We start from the raw sequence: 12,106 nt of genomic DNA on the forward strand, positions 1-12,106 counted from the left end.
TCCTGTAGTCTGTCCCTGATCCAGCCCCCCTCACTTGGTGTGCACTATACACTACACATAATCGGAACCATCCTTGATGTCTCAGCTACAGAGGTTTGTGACAGGTCAGCCTTCTCTCCTTTAGAAAGTTACTTAACTTCCACGAGTCTTGGGCTCCTCGTTGGCCGGGTGGGTAGGACTGTGCGAGATCAAACACGGCAGGCGCACCAGGGGCTGAAGCTGTTGCCTCAAACTTCACAGGCATAGAAAGAGGCTAGTTCCCCTCTCCCAAACAAGCATCTTCTAGGACTTTCTATTAGAGTGTAAGCTCCACGAGGTAGGAGCTTGTCAGACTTTCCTACCTTATTTTGCTAGCACCCTATACACTTTTCTATTTACAGTAAATATTTAGGAAAAGAATGAGTGAAGTTCTGGAATTCCACTCCTTGGTCAAAGCGAAGATGGAATCTCCTGACAATGTTTTCCCTACCCCTTCCCCAACTCAACATAGTCAAGCATCCTTGCTGAGGCACTGCTTGGTAAACATTTTCAAGACATGTACACAGACTTGGAGTCTATACTGTAAACCTTCCTTCTGCTGGATCTCTGTTAACATCTAACTTAAGACTCAGCGCCCAGTTCAAGTAGAGACAGGTGCTAAGACTCCGGGTGATCACGGGATGAAGTGACAGGAGCAGTCACATACTGAGTGCTTGCTGCATGTCAAGCATTTTACCTATACTACTGAGTCCTCACCACAACCCTATGAGGTAGGACAATAATTATTGTCTCTGAGGGTCAGAGGTTAAGTAACTTACACTTAGGTCACACAGTGGGCAAGTGTTCAAGTTGGGATTCAAACCTGAGGCCCACAAAGGCTGTCTGCATAACAAAAGGAGCGAATGACCCTGGTCTTTGGCTCCTGGCCAGGCCCCGGATGGAACCTGGCTTCTCTCTTGGCCTCCACCAGCTCAGAGGGAGGAGGAGGAGCTGGCCAGGGGCAAAGAGACTACAGGCTCTGAAATCACTTAGCCAGGCATCCTGCTGGGAGGCAAGGAGTTGGTTCACGTGTTCTCAGAGGTTCAAGTCCACATGCTGGGCTCAGCAAGGGCATAGAGATGGGCACCTCTTCGCTCCTCCTCTCTCTCTCTAATAGCAGTCTTCATGCCTATGCCCAGTCCCCGGCACTCACTTGTGACGTGCAGCTTGGGGCACCGACTTCTGGGCTGGGGGGATCTGTACTCGGGCAGCGTCCCCCATGGCCTGGATCCAGGCCTCCTGTTCCTCGGGGCTCTCGGCACTGAAGAAGTAGGTGCGGACCCCGGCGGGCTCAGCCTGTGGGGAGAGGCAGTGCGTGGAACTGTCCCCAGCCTCGTCCACCCAGCACACAGTCACCTGTAGGGAGAAGACACCCACGCCCACAGGACAGGTGGTCAGGCAGGTCGTTCCCCTGACCTGCAGCTCTTCGCCCCACATGGAGCTCAGGGCAACGTGAGGAGGCCCACAGCTGTCCCAAGGGCTCCAGCTGGCATCCAAGTATCTGCCTTGACTTGCTCTCTGGGCACCACTAGGCAGCCCAATAGCCAGGTAAGCTGACCTGCCCCACCTGAGGGACAATTACCTCGCCCGCTCTCCCGTCAAATTCCACGTTTGATTTGAAGGGCAATTACCCCATGCCCGGGAGAGATGCCCCCCCTACCCCAACCACATGCCAGTCTCGGCCCCAGCTCAGCCTCTGAGAAGCTGGCGCTCTTTTCCACGCAGCGGGACAGCACGGGCACACGGGGGGCATGCACAGACCGTCAGAGCACGCTACCTAGTTGGCGGCTGCAAGCAGGCGCAGCAGGCGGTAACCCAGAAGCGAGCTCCTGTCCAGAGGAGGGGTCCTCACGCGGCCAGAAGGAGGAGAAGCAGAGAACAGGTCAACCAAACACCAGAAGGAGAGACAGGAGACGTGACAGGAACGTTGAGGAGCAGACGGAAGTGCGGAGCTCTTCAGACTGGCCCCTGCTACTCAGTGTCACCACTGGGACCACAGCACCCAGCAAGGCTCAGGTCAGCCCACCGGGAGTGGGGGTGGAGAGCTTGCACCCGGCAAACCTGGGTTGCTTGAGGAGAGAAGGCAGGGCAGCCCAGTGCTAGTCCTAGCTCTGCTCCCGACCAGCCCTGCAACTGTAAGCAACTCGAGATTTTGCTCTGGCCTTAACTGATGCATCTGTTTGATGGGGAGGGTCCATGAGGAAAAGACGCTCCAGTGCTAGATTCTTTCTGGGGTCTCAGAATGCTTCCTAGGTGAGACCAATCTCCCAGAAAAAGCAGCTAGCCTTGTTCATTCCATCCAACATGAGAGATCCAAAAGTGTTTAAGAGTCTCAGATGTGAACTTCACTTTGGCCTATGACCCCTTGGGTACTAAATCCTGGGTCTCTGGGGGTTGGAAGGAGAGAAGACAGGGATCCTCTGACCAAGCCCCAGGGTCCTCCTAAGCAACGGTGTCAAATCCACACCCTTTGAGTGCTTTCCCAGCCGAACCTTCACTTTTCCTCAGCACCTTCCCCAGCACATGATGTCTTTCCACAGGAGCCATTACCCAGTGAGGGAGCATCCTACTTCTCTAAGGACAGAGATGGGCCTCCTTCCTCTGGATCCGGCCAGGCCCCACCCTCCAGCAGGGCTGCCCAGCAGGTAGGCAGAGACAGGGAGGTGCTGACGAAAAGCCAGTGAAGTTGTAAGGAGGCATCTGGGGGTTGAAACTGCACAGGGATATGGAGAGCAGGGGCCCAGGCAAGCCCTCTGGGGTGGAGAACACAGGGTTATTGTAGAGGAGGGAGACACACAGGTGGAACGAGTGGGTGTGTCCTGGGCTGGTAGGAGTGGCAGCAAATAATTAATTTGCTAAGCATCCAGTGAGCATCCTGTGTGTGCAGAGCTCTGCTCTGGGCCCCAGTCACAGGGAAAGCAAAGACATGCTCTTAGCACTTGGAGAGCTCACGGTCAAGCTGGAGGACAAAACATACCCATGGGGAAACAAGGAGAGAGCAAAGGCACGGAAACAACAGCTTGTGACAGGAGAAGGCAGAGGGCCTGGGAAAAGACAGGGTGATTGATGGGGAGCCAGGAGGGGGCACCAGCCTGGAAGCACGAAAGGGGACCAGAGAATTGAGGGAGGTGCCCCCATGGATGAGCCCACAGAGCCCCCACGGGGCTGTGCAGGGACAGAGGAAGGCCATTCAGCAGCAGGCTGGGTGGGAACAGTGCTGGCTCATTACTGGCCATCTGAGGGTTTCGCTTGGTGGCCGCAGCAGGACAAGCCTCCCCATCTGTCTCATCTCCCCTCCCTTCCCTGGGGAAAGGCCACTGAATAGCCACAATCTGAACCTTTTGTGGGCCACTGAGCACAGCCCTCAGAGTTGGGTTTTAAAGAGGCAGCGCACTCCTCAGGGGAAAGGGAAGGAGGAGAGGGGCTGATGGGCACAGAGATCTGGGGTTTATGGAGGGGTGTGTCAGTCACCGGGACGTTGTTCTAAAGGGGCTGCCGGCAGAGCTCCCGAGCTGGAGTGTGTGTGTGTGTGTGTGTGAGTGTGTGTGTGTGTGTGTGTGTGTGTGTGTGTGTGCGCGCGCACGCGTGCAGGTCTGGAGGGGAAGGGTAAGACAGGCTGTCTGACTGTGTGGGGGTGTGTGCGTGTCTGTGTATAGCAGGCCTGTTTGTTGTTGGTTAAACAGCCTGTTCCTATTTCCCCAGCTAAAATCCGGCTCCCTGGGGCCAGTGTTTTACTGATTATTCATTCTGCAGACAGGACCCTTGGAGGCTGGAAACTAATTATATGCCTAAGAAGTCCCTCTTTGTTCCCCGGAGCAGCATCTATGTGTCTGCCCACCTCTCTGTGGCCAGGTGACCAGAGCTGAAGGACAGAAAGGGCAGAGTCTCTGGGGCCCCAGGAGCTCGGATGCTGCCCTCGAGTAACCTGTGGGTTTTCAGGGTCTTGGACAGCAATTCTCAACTGGGGGAGAGAGGGCTTTGTACTAAGAAAATGCATGGTTGATATCATAATTTTATATTTGGAAAATGAAAAAGAACCTGTGATCTTTGCATCATAAAATACAAAAAGGGTATGGAATTTTCATTGTTTTTAATGGGCCATGAATTTTTAAATGTGGAAAAACACTGGCCTAGGATGAGACAGCTGCAGTCCCGTCTTTGATGGGTGGATCCCCCAGGGGTTCCGAGGAGTGGCGCCGAGCAGGCAGGTGAGGTCCATCTCCCTGGGCCCTTATTCCCTCAAATTGTGTCTCTGTGAGGTTTGTAGCTTTCAATTATAATGAAACTCAATTCCTAACTTTCTGCAAAGATTTTTTTTTTTTTTTAATTAGAGCATGTAGGGAGGGCAGGGGGTTGGTAAGGGGCACCAGCTCTGCCTACCTGCTGATCCAAATACTCTAGGTTTCTTTGCAATTGAAGGTCTAAAAGTTCATCCTACCCGGAGCCCGAGGCCCAACAGCAACACAAACAAACAGGAACAGGACAAAAGAAAACAATAAAAAGGAAGCAAAGCAGTTAAGAGTTAGCCGGGCAGCGACAAAGAGAGGCCTCTCTGGCCTTGAGGAGTCTAGGGAAGGGAGCGGGGGAAGGGTGCGTGCAGCCACAGAGGTTGTCTGCTGGACAAGCCCAGCGAGAGAAGGGACACACTCCGAGGCTCCTGGGTCGGCCTGGCCCTGCCCTGGGAGAGGGAAGCACCACTGAAGCCATGCAGTCAGCACTTCCTGGAGCTTTTTCTGAGTTTTCTGGAAAATCCACTGTTTATGGATTGGGTGCATTTGCTGTGTGTCTTGGCTATAGAGTTTGGACACCGGCAGAGAAGACTCAGAGAGAGGGGTCAGTAACAGGCCGTCGGGGACAAGGATTCTGCCTGTTTGTTCTCCCCAACTCTCCAGGTGGAGCATCTGCATTGAGTTCTCCAGGTGGAGACAAACATTCTCAGGAGAACAAATTCCCGGAAGAGACACAAGTAGAAAGGGGAGAGAAAGTAGGAGACACAGTATGGAAAATCTTTTCTTCCTCAATCCGACTTCTAGTCTCTTTCCCCCAGAGTGACATTCCAGGCAAGGACAAGCTTGAAGCAAGTACACATAGGGGGAAGAAGACTAGAAGATCATGCCTGTTTGGGGAGCTCTAGCTTAACTTTTCTTCCCAGCCCATAGCCTAAGCCCCCTGTCCAGGCCCCTGCGCATGCTGGAGAGGAGTTGTTCTGAGATTGAGAGAATGGGGACGTTTCACGCTTCCAGGCCGGAGGGAGGAGGTATCCAGAGGCTGCTAAAGACCAGACGGGCCAGGCACTGGGCACAGAGCACCCCTGCGTCTGCCCTAGTTTGGCCCTGCCCTGGGAGGAGAGGTCCTGAGGGGAAGTGGAGTGGGAGGAGAGGACGTACCATCTTATCGTGGACCGTGGGGGATGGTGGGTAGTTGTAGGGGAACAGTCCTGCAGGGACTGGCCGCCTGTCTCCCAGGTAATCATACTGGAAGAGAAAGGGGGGATTGGAGAGGTGAGGGGGCCCGGCTGGGATATGGACTTCCCCACCAACTGAAGTTCAAGGTTAGGGATGTTTGTCACCTGTCCCAGAGCAGATTTCAAACTAAAATGGACAGGCTTTAACCATTGCAATATCCTTGCAATGATCTGTCCAGGTCCTCAAGATTTGAAAAGATAGAACCCTCTCTGTCCTCTTACATAGAATTAGGGCTCCTGGTACAGTCTGGGGATGGGCACAGAGAGCAGTGTTCCTAGTCAGGGGCAAGGCAAATCCCCCAAGGCAGCTCTCCTATGGACAGAGCCGCAGGGCCAGTGGCTCCCCCGGGGCAGCATCCCTGGTCCTGCTGACACAGCCCAGTGACCCCATGTCCCCAGATGCCCTTGCATCTCCACCTCTTCTCAGCGGATCGCCTTAGGCTTCCGGGGGATCTCAGGGGCTGAGGAAGGAGGGAAAGGCTGGCGGCTCACCTTGGGGGAGCTGATGGATCGCCTCATCACATAGGCAGCAGGGTCAGCATAGATGTCCTCACTGCGAGGCGGCAGCCGCTCGAAACGGGCACTGGGTGAGCGGACGGGGGAGAAAATGCGGGCGCGGCTGTAGGAGCCCTGGCTTGGCGAGCGGGGCACAGAGTGGGAACGGGGCTGCAAGGACAGGCGGCGCAGGGAGCCGGAGGCGGCATCCAGTTCATCATAATAGACAGGCTGCCGGGAGGGGCTGGGGATCCAGGTGGTGCCATCCTGCCGCCCATAGCCGGCAGGCTCCTTCCACTCACGCAGCTGGAAGGCGGGGCCGCCTCCATTCCGGAAGGAGTGCCGCTTGTCCTCCAGGGCCCAGGGTGGGCTGATCCGATCGTAGGCCGGCATGGAGCAGATGCTATCCGGCCGTACCCCTGGCGGGTAGTACTGGTAATCATCGGGGTACTGGGAGGAGTAGGGGCTGAAATACTCCGGGACCCTACGGGACACAGGGTAGAACCTAGAGGGACTGAGACAGAGAGGACTTTGTAAGGAAGCCAGACAAAATGGGCACGCCCCCAGCCACCTGCCCGTGCCCCAGCCCCTCCTCCTCGTCCTCCAGCCTAGAGTGGGGTCTGACTAGGTGAATGGTGCCCTAGGCTGACCTTGCGAGCATACGGGGGCGCCCACTGCCCAGGCACGGAGGCTGGCTTCCAGAAGTGCAAGGAAAGACCTGTCCTCAAAGCTCTCCCCCTCAACCAGTTCCCTGAGGCCAGAAATTGCACCATTCAGAGCTTCCATCTTTGTCTCTTTGTCTCCCTGGGGAGAAACTTTAAGCCTTATTAGCCATCTCTATCTCAGCAGCGTGAACCAATTTATCAGATTCTTTCCAGAGAGGCTAAGAGCAGAAAGAACACTAGGGTACCAGGCACCTGGAGGGGGACAACGGAGGAGGGACAAAGGGATGCCGTCGCTGATTTTATGATCCTGTCAAGGACCCAACCAGTCCGTTCCTGGGACTCAGCCCTAGTGGGGCGCTCTCCCCAGGGCAGGGCAGACCACCAAGTGAGCTGCCCTCCCAGACCCCCAGGGAAGGAGCGGCAGCCCCACTTGCCCTGATGAACACAGTCCGGTCCAATAAATGTCTTCAAATATTTGAAAGCCAGTCACTAGATAAAGAAGTAAATTGGTCTACTGGGAAGAACTAGGGCCAATGAGTGGCAACATTTTTCTTTTTTAAAAACTGCTTATAAATAATGGCTTGCAGACAGTTAGAGCTTCAAACACGGAGTGAGTTGCCTTGGCAGTTAGTGAGTCTCGCATTGGTAGAAACACTGGATGCTGTACAAGGGTGGGAAGCACGGACAGATGTCTGGCTGGAACAGCTTTAAAGGGCCCTCGCTGTGACTGCCTGCATGTTTCAGGCCGCCCAACCCCAACGTCCTGTGAGAGGCACGGGGTGCTCTGTCCCTTCCTCTGAAGTAAGTAGGCAGAGAGAGCAAGAATCGGGGGCCGGGGGTAAACTCTACAGATGGAACCATGGGGTTAGTAAGCATCTGGGCAAGCAGGGAATCCTGGGGTTTTCTTGGTTTCCCAATTCAGCCTGGCTTCCAGAAGGTTTCCAACAGAGGGTGCCTCCATGTCACTCCCCCAGCCCCAGCCCCCCGCCGGAACACCATCCCCACTCCACCCCACCCCACCAGGCCTCACCTCCGAAGATCTTCAGGAGGGGGCACCCCTCGGCGCAGGTTCACCCACTGCTGAAGCTGGTTCATGGAGCTCTTGCGCTGGGCGATTTTGTCGGGGTTGGCACGCGGGGGGAAGCTCCGCCGGTGCCCCCCACTCTCTGAGTCCTGAGGTGGGAAAGCTGTGCTCCCCGGCCGGCTTGGGGAGCTATACTGCCAGCCATTGGGCTGGGTGGGCCGCTCCCCACCTCCTGGGACCCTTGGGCCCTCAGGGTAAGGGCTGCCCGGGTCTGAGGCTGGTTCTGGTCCAGCGTGGACACCATTGGCTTTCACCAGAGGCTCGCTCTTGACTTCAGGCCTCTCAGGCCTCCTCTCCACCTTCTCGCAGCCTCGGCCATCACCCTCTCCTCGAGTCTTGGCCTCTGGTTCAGGCTTGGGAAGGCTGTTTTGCGGGGGTTGGTGGTGGTGTTTGCTGGGTGGGATGTTCTCAGAGTCTGGCTTCTCGTGGCTGTGGGATGCCAAGGGAGATGTTGTAAGGGGCTCCAGCCCAGCATGGAGTTCAGGTGGGGGGAAACTGGGAAGGAGAAAAGGAGTGGAGAAGGATGGACAGGAAGGCAGTGATGGAAACAGGATGCAACGCATTCCAATTCTGTTTCCTAAATCCTACCATTTTATATTCTTGCTCCAGCCTGGGCAATTATAAAGCATAACCCAAGCTTGCCTGTGCATATGTGCTCGTCTCGCCCTCCTGGTCCTCCTCATGTGTGACCCTCCTCTCCCTTCTGCTGAAACTCCTCGAGTCCAGCCTCCTAGCTATGGCCGAGACTAACCTCACCCAGACTAGGTCTCTCCTGTAGTCTGTCCCTGATCCAGCCCCCCTCACTTGGTGTGCACTATACACTACACATAATCGGAACCATCCTTGATGTCTCAGCTACAGAGGTTTGTGACAGGTCAGCCTTCTCTCCTTTAGAAAGTTACTTAACTTCCACGAGTCTTGGGCTCCTCGTTGGCCGGGTGGGTAGGACTGTGCGAGATCAAACACGGCAGGCGCACCAGGGGCTGAAGCTGTTGCCTCAAACTTCACAGGCATAGAAAGAGGCTAGTTCCCCTCTCCCAAACAAGCATCTTCTAGGACTTTCTATTAGAGTGTAAGCTCCACGAGGTAGGAGCTTGTCAGACTTTCCTACCTTATTTTGCTAGCACCCTATACACTTTTCTATTTACAGTAAATATTTAGGAAAAGAATGAGTGAAGTTCTGGAATTCCACTCCTTGGTCAAAGCGAAGATGGAATCTCCTGACAATGTTTTCCCTACCCCTTCCCCAACTCAACATAGTCAAGCATCCTTGCTGAGGCACTGCTTGGTAAACATTTTCAAGACATGTACACAGACTTGGAGTCTATACTGTAAACCTTCCTTCTGCTGGATCTCTGTTAACATCTAACTTAAGACTCAGCGCCCAGTTCAAGTAGAGACAGGTGCTAAGACTCCGGGTGATCACGGGATGAAGTGACAGGAGCAGTCACATACTGAGTGCTTGCTGCATGTCAAGCATTTTACCTATACTACTGAGTCCTCACCACAACCCTATGAGGTAGGACAATAATTATTGTCTCTGAGGGTCAGAGGTTAAGTAACTTACACTTAGGTCACACAGTGGGCAAGTGTTCAAGTTGGGATTCAAACCTGAGGCCCACAAAGGCTGTCTGCATAACAAAAGGAGCGAATGACCCTGGTCTTTGGCTCCTGGCCAGGCCCCGGATGGAACCTGGCTTCTCTCTTGGCCTCCACCAGCTCAGAGGGAGGAGGAGGAGCTGGCCAGGGGCAAAGAGACTACAGGCTCTGAAATCACTTAGCCAGGCATCCTGCTGGGAGGCAAGGAGTTGGTTCACGTGTTCTCAGAGGTTCAAGTCCACATGCTGGGCTCAGCAAGGGCATAGAGATGGGCACCTCTTCGCTCCTCCTCTCTCTCTCTAATAGCAGTCTTCATGCCTATGCCCAGTCCCCGGCACTCACTTGTGACGTGCAGCTTGGGGCACCGACTTCTGGGCTGGGGGGATCTGTACTCGGGCAGCGTCCCCCATGGCCTGGATCCAGGCCTCCTGTTCCTCGGGGCTCTCGGCACTGAAGAAGTAGGTGCGGACCCCGGCGTGCTCAGCCTGTGGGGAGAGGCAGTGCGTGGAACTGTCCCCAGCCTCGTCCACCCAGCACACAGTCACCTGTAGGGAGAAGACACCCACGCCCACAGGACAGGTGGTCAGGCAGGTCGTTCCCCTGACCTGCAGCTCTTCGCCCCACATGGAGCTCAGGGCAACGTGAGGAGGCCCACAGCTGTCCCAAGGGCTCCAGCTGGCATCCAAGTATCTGCCTTGACTTGCTCTCTGGGCACCACTAGGCAGCCCAATAGCCAGGTAAGCTGACCTGCCCCACCTGAGGGACAATTACCTCGCCCGCTCTCCCGTCAAATTCCACGTTTGATTTGAAGGGCAATTACCCCATGCCCGGGAGAGATGCCCCCCCTACCCCAACCACATGCCAGTCTCGGCCCCAGCTCAGCCTCTGAGAAGCTGGCGCTCTTTTCCACGCAGCGGGACAGCACGGGCACACGGGGGGCATGCACAGACCGTCAGAGCACGCTACCTAGTTGGCGGCTGCAAGCAGGCGCAGCAGGCGGTAACCCAGAAGCGAGCTCCTGTCCAGAGGAGGGGTCCTCACGCGGCCAGAAGGAGGAGAAGCAGAGAACAGGTCAACCAAACACCAGAAGGAGAGACAGGAGACGTGACAGGAACGTTGAGGAGCAGACGGAAGTGCGGAGCTCTTCAGACTGGCCCCTGCTACTCAGTGTCACCACTGGGACCACAGCACCCAGCAAGGCTCAGGTCAGCCCACCGGGAGTGGGGGTGGAGAGCTTGCACCCGGCAAACCTGGGTTGCTTGAGGAGAGAAGGCAGGGCAGCCCAGTGCTAGTCCTAGCTCTGCTCCCGACCAGCCCTGCAACTGTAAGCAACTCGAGATTTTGCTCTGGCCTTAACTGATGCATCTGTTTGATGGGGAGGGTCCATGAGGAAAAGACGCTCCAGTGCTAGATTCTTTCTGGGGTCTCAGAATGCTTCCTAGGTGAGACCAATCTCCCAGAAAAAGCAGCTAGCCTTGTTCATTCCATCCAACATGAGAGATCCAAAAGTGTTTAAGAGTCTCAGATGTGAACTTCACTTTGGCCTATGACCCCTTGGGTACTAAATCCTGGGTCTCTGGGGGTTGGAAGGAGAGAAGACAGGGATCCTCTGACCAAGCCCCAGGGTCCTCCTAAGCAACGGTGTCAAATCCACACCCTTTGAGTGCTTTCCCAGCCGAACCTTCACTTTTCCTCAGCACCTTCCCCAGCACATGATGTCTTTCCACAGGAGCCATTACCCAGTGAGGGAGCATCCTACTTCTCTAAGGACAGAGATGGGCCTCCTTCCTCTGGATCCGGCCAGGCCCCACCCTCCAGCAGGGCTGCCCAGCAGGTAGGCAGAGACAGGGAGGTGCTGACGAAAAGCCAGTGAAGTTGTAAGGAGGCATCTGGGGGTTGAAACTGCACAGGGATATGGAGAGCAGGGGCCCAGGCAAGCCCTCTGGGGTGGAGAACACAGGGTTATTGTAGAGGAGGGAGACACACAGGTGGAACGAGTGGGTGTGTCCTGGGCTGGTAGGAGTGGCAGCAAATAATTAATTTGCTAAGCATCCAGTGAGCATCCTGTGTGTGCAGAGCTCTGCTCTGGGCCCCAGTCACAGGGAAAGCAAAGACATGCTCTTAGCACTTGGAGAGCTCACGGTCAAGCTGGAGGACAAAACATACCCATGGGGAAACAAGGAGAGAGCAAAGGCACGGAAACAACAGCTTGTGACAGGAGAAGGCAGAGGGCCTGGGAAAAGACAGGGTGATTGATGGGGAGCCAGGAGGGGGCACCAGCCTGGAAGCACGAAAGGGGACCAGAGAATTGAGGGAGGTGCCCCCATGGATGAGCCCACAGAGCCCCCACGGGGCTGTGCAGGGACAGAGGAAGGCCATTCAGCAGCAGGCTGGGTGGGAACAGTGCTGGCTCATTACTGGCCATCTGAGGGTTTCGCTTGGTGGCCGCAGCAGGACAAGCCTCCCCATCTGTCTCATCTCCCCTCCCTTCCCTGGGGAAAGGCCACTGAATAGCCACAATCTGAACCTTTTGTGGGCCACTGAGCACAGCCCTCAGAGTTGGGTTTTAAAGAGGCAGCGCACTCCTCAGGGGAAAGGGAAGGAGGAGAGGGGCTGATGGGCACAGAGATCTGGGGTTTATGGAGGGGTGTGTCAGTCACCGGGACGTTGTTCTAACGGGGCTGCCGGCAGAGCTCCCGAGCTGGAGTGTGTGTGTGTGTGTGTGTGTGTGTGTGTGTGTGTGAGTGTGTGTGTGTGTGTGTGTGTGTGTGTGTGTGTGCG

General features: G+C 55.6%; 1 protein-coding gene across 1 annotated transcript in view; it reads right to left on the reverse strand.

The window, feature by feature from the left end:
• The window catches only part of LOC114486040 (pleckstrin homology domain-containing family A member 6-like), a 25,342-nt gene extending 15,391 nt beyond the window's left edge, over positions 1-9,951 (reverse strand). Inside the window, exons 1-4 of the mRNA XM_028488131.1 lie at positions 9,668-9,951; positions 7,673-8,221; positions 5,975-6,491; positions 5,406-5,492 (exon numbers count right to left, since the gene is read on the reverse strand). Coding sequence (XP_028343932.1) covers positions 5,406-5,492; positions 5,975-6,491; positions 7,673-8,221; positions 9,668-9,951 — 1,437 coding nt within the window. The remainder of the gene's footprint in view (positions 1-5,405; positions 5,493-5,974; positions 6,492-7,672; positions 8,222-9,667) is intronic.
• Between the last annotated feature and the right edge of the window lie 2,155 nt (positions 9,952-12,106).

The sequence above is a fragment of the Physeter macrocephalus genome, chromosome 4, assembly GCF_002837175.3.
Source record: "Physeter macrocephalus isolate SW-GA chromosome 4, ASM283717v5, whole genome shotgun sequence".
Classification (NCBI taxonomy): domain Eukaryota; kingdom Metazoa; phylum Chordata; class Mammalia; order Artiodactyla; family Physeteridae; genus Physeter; species Physeter macrocephalus.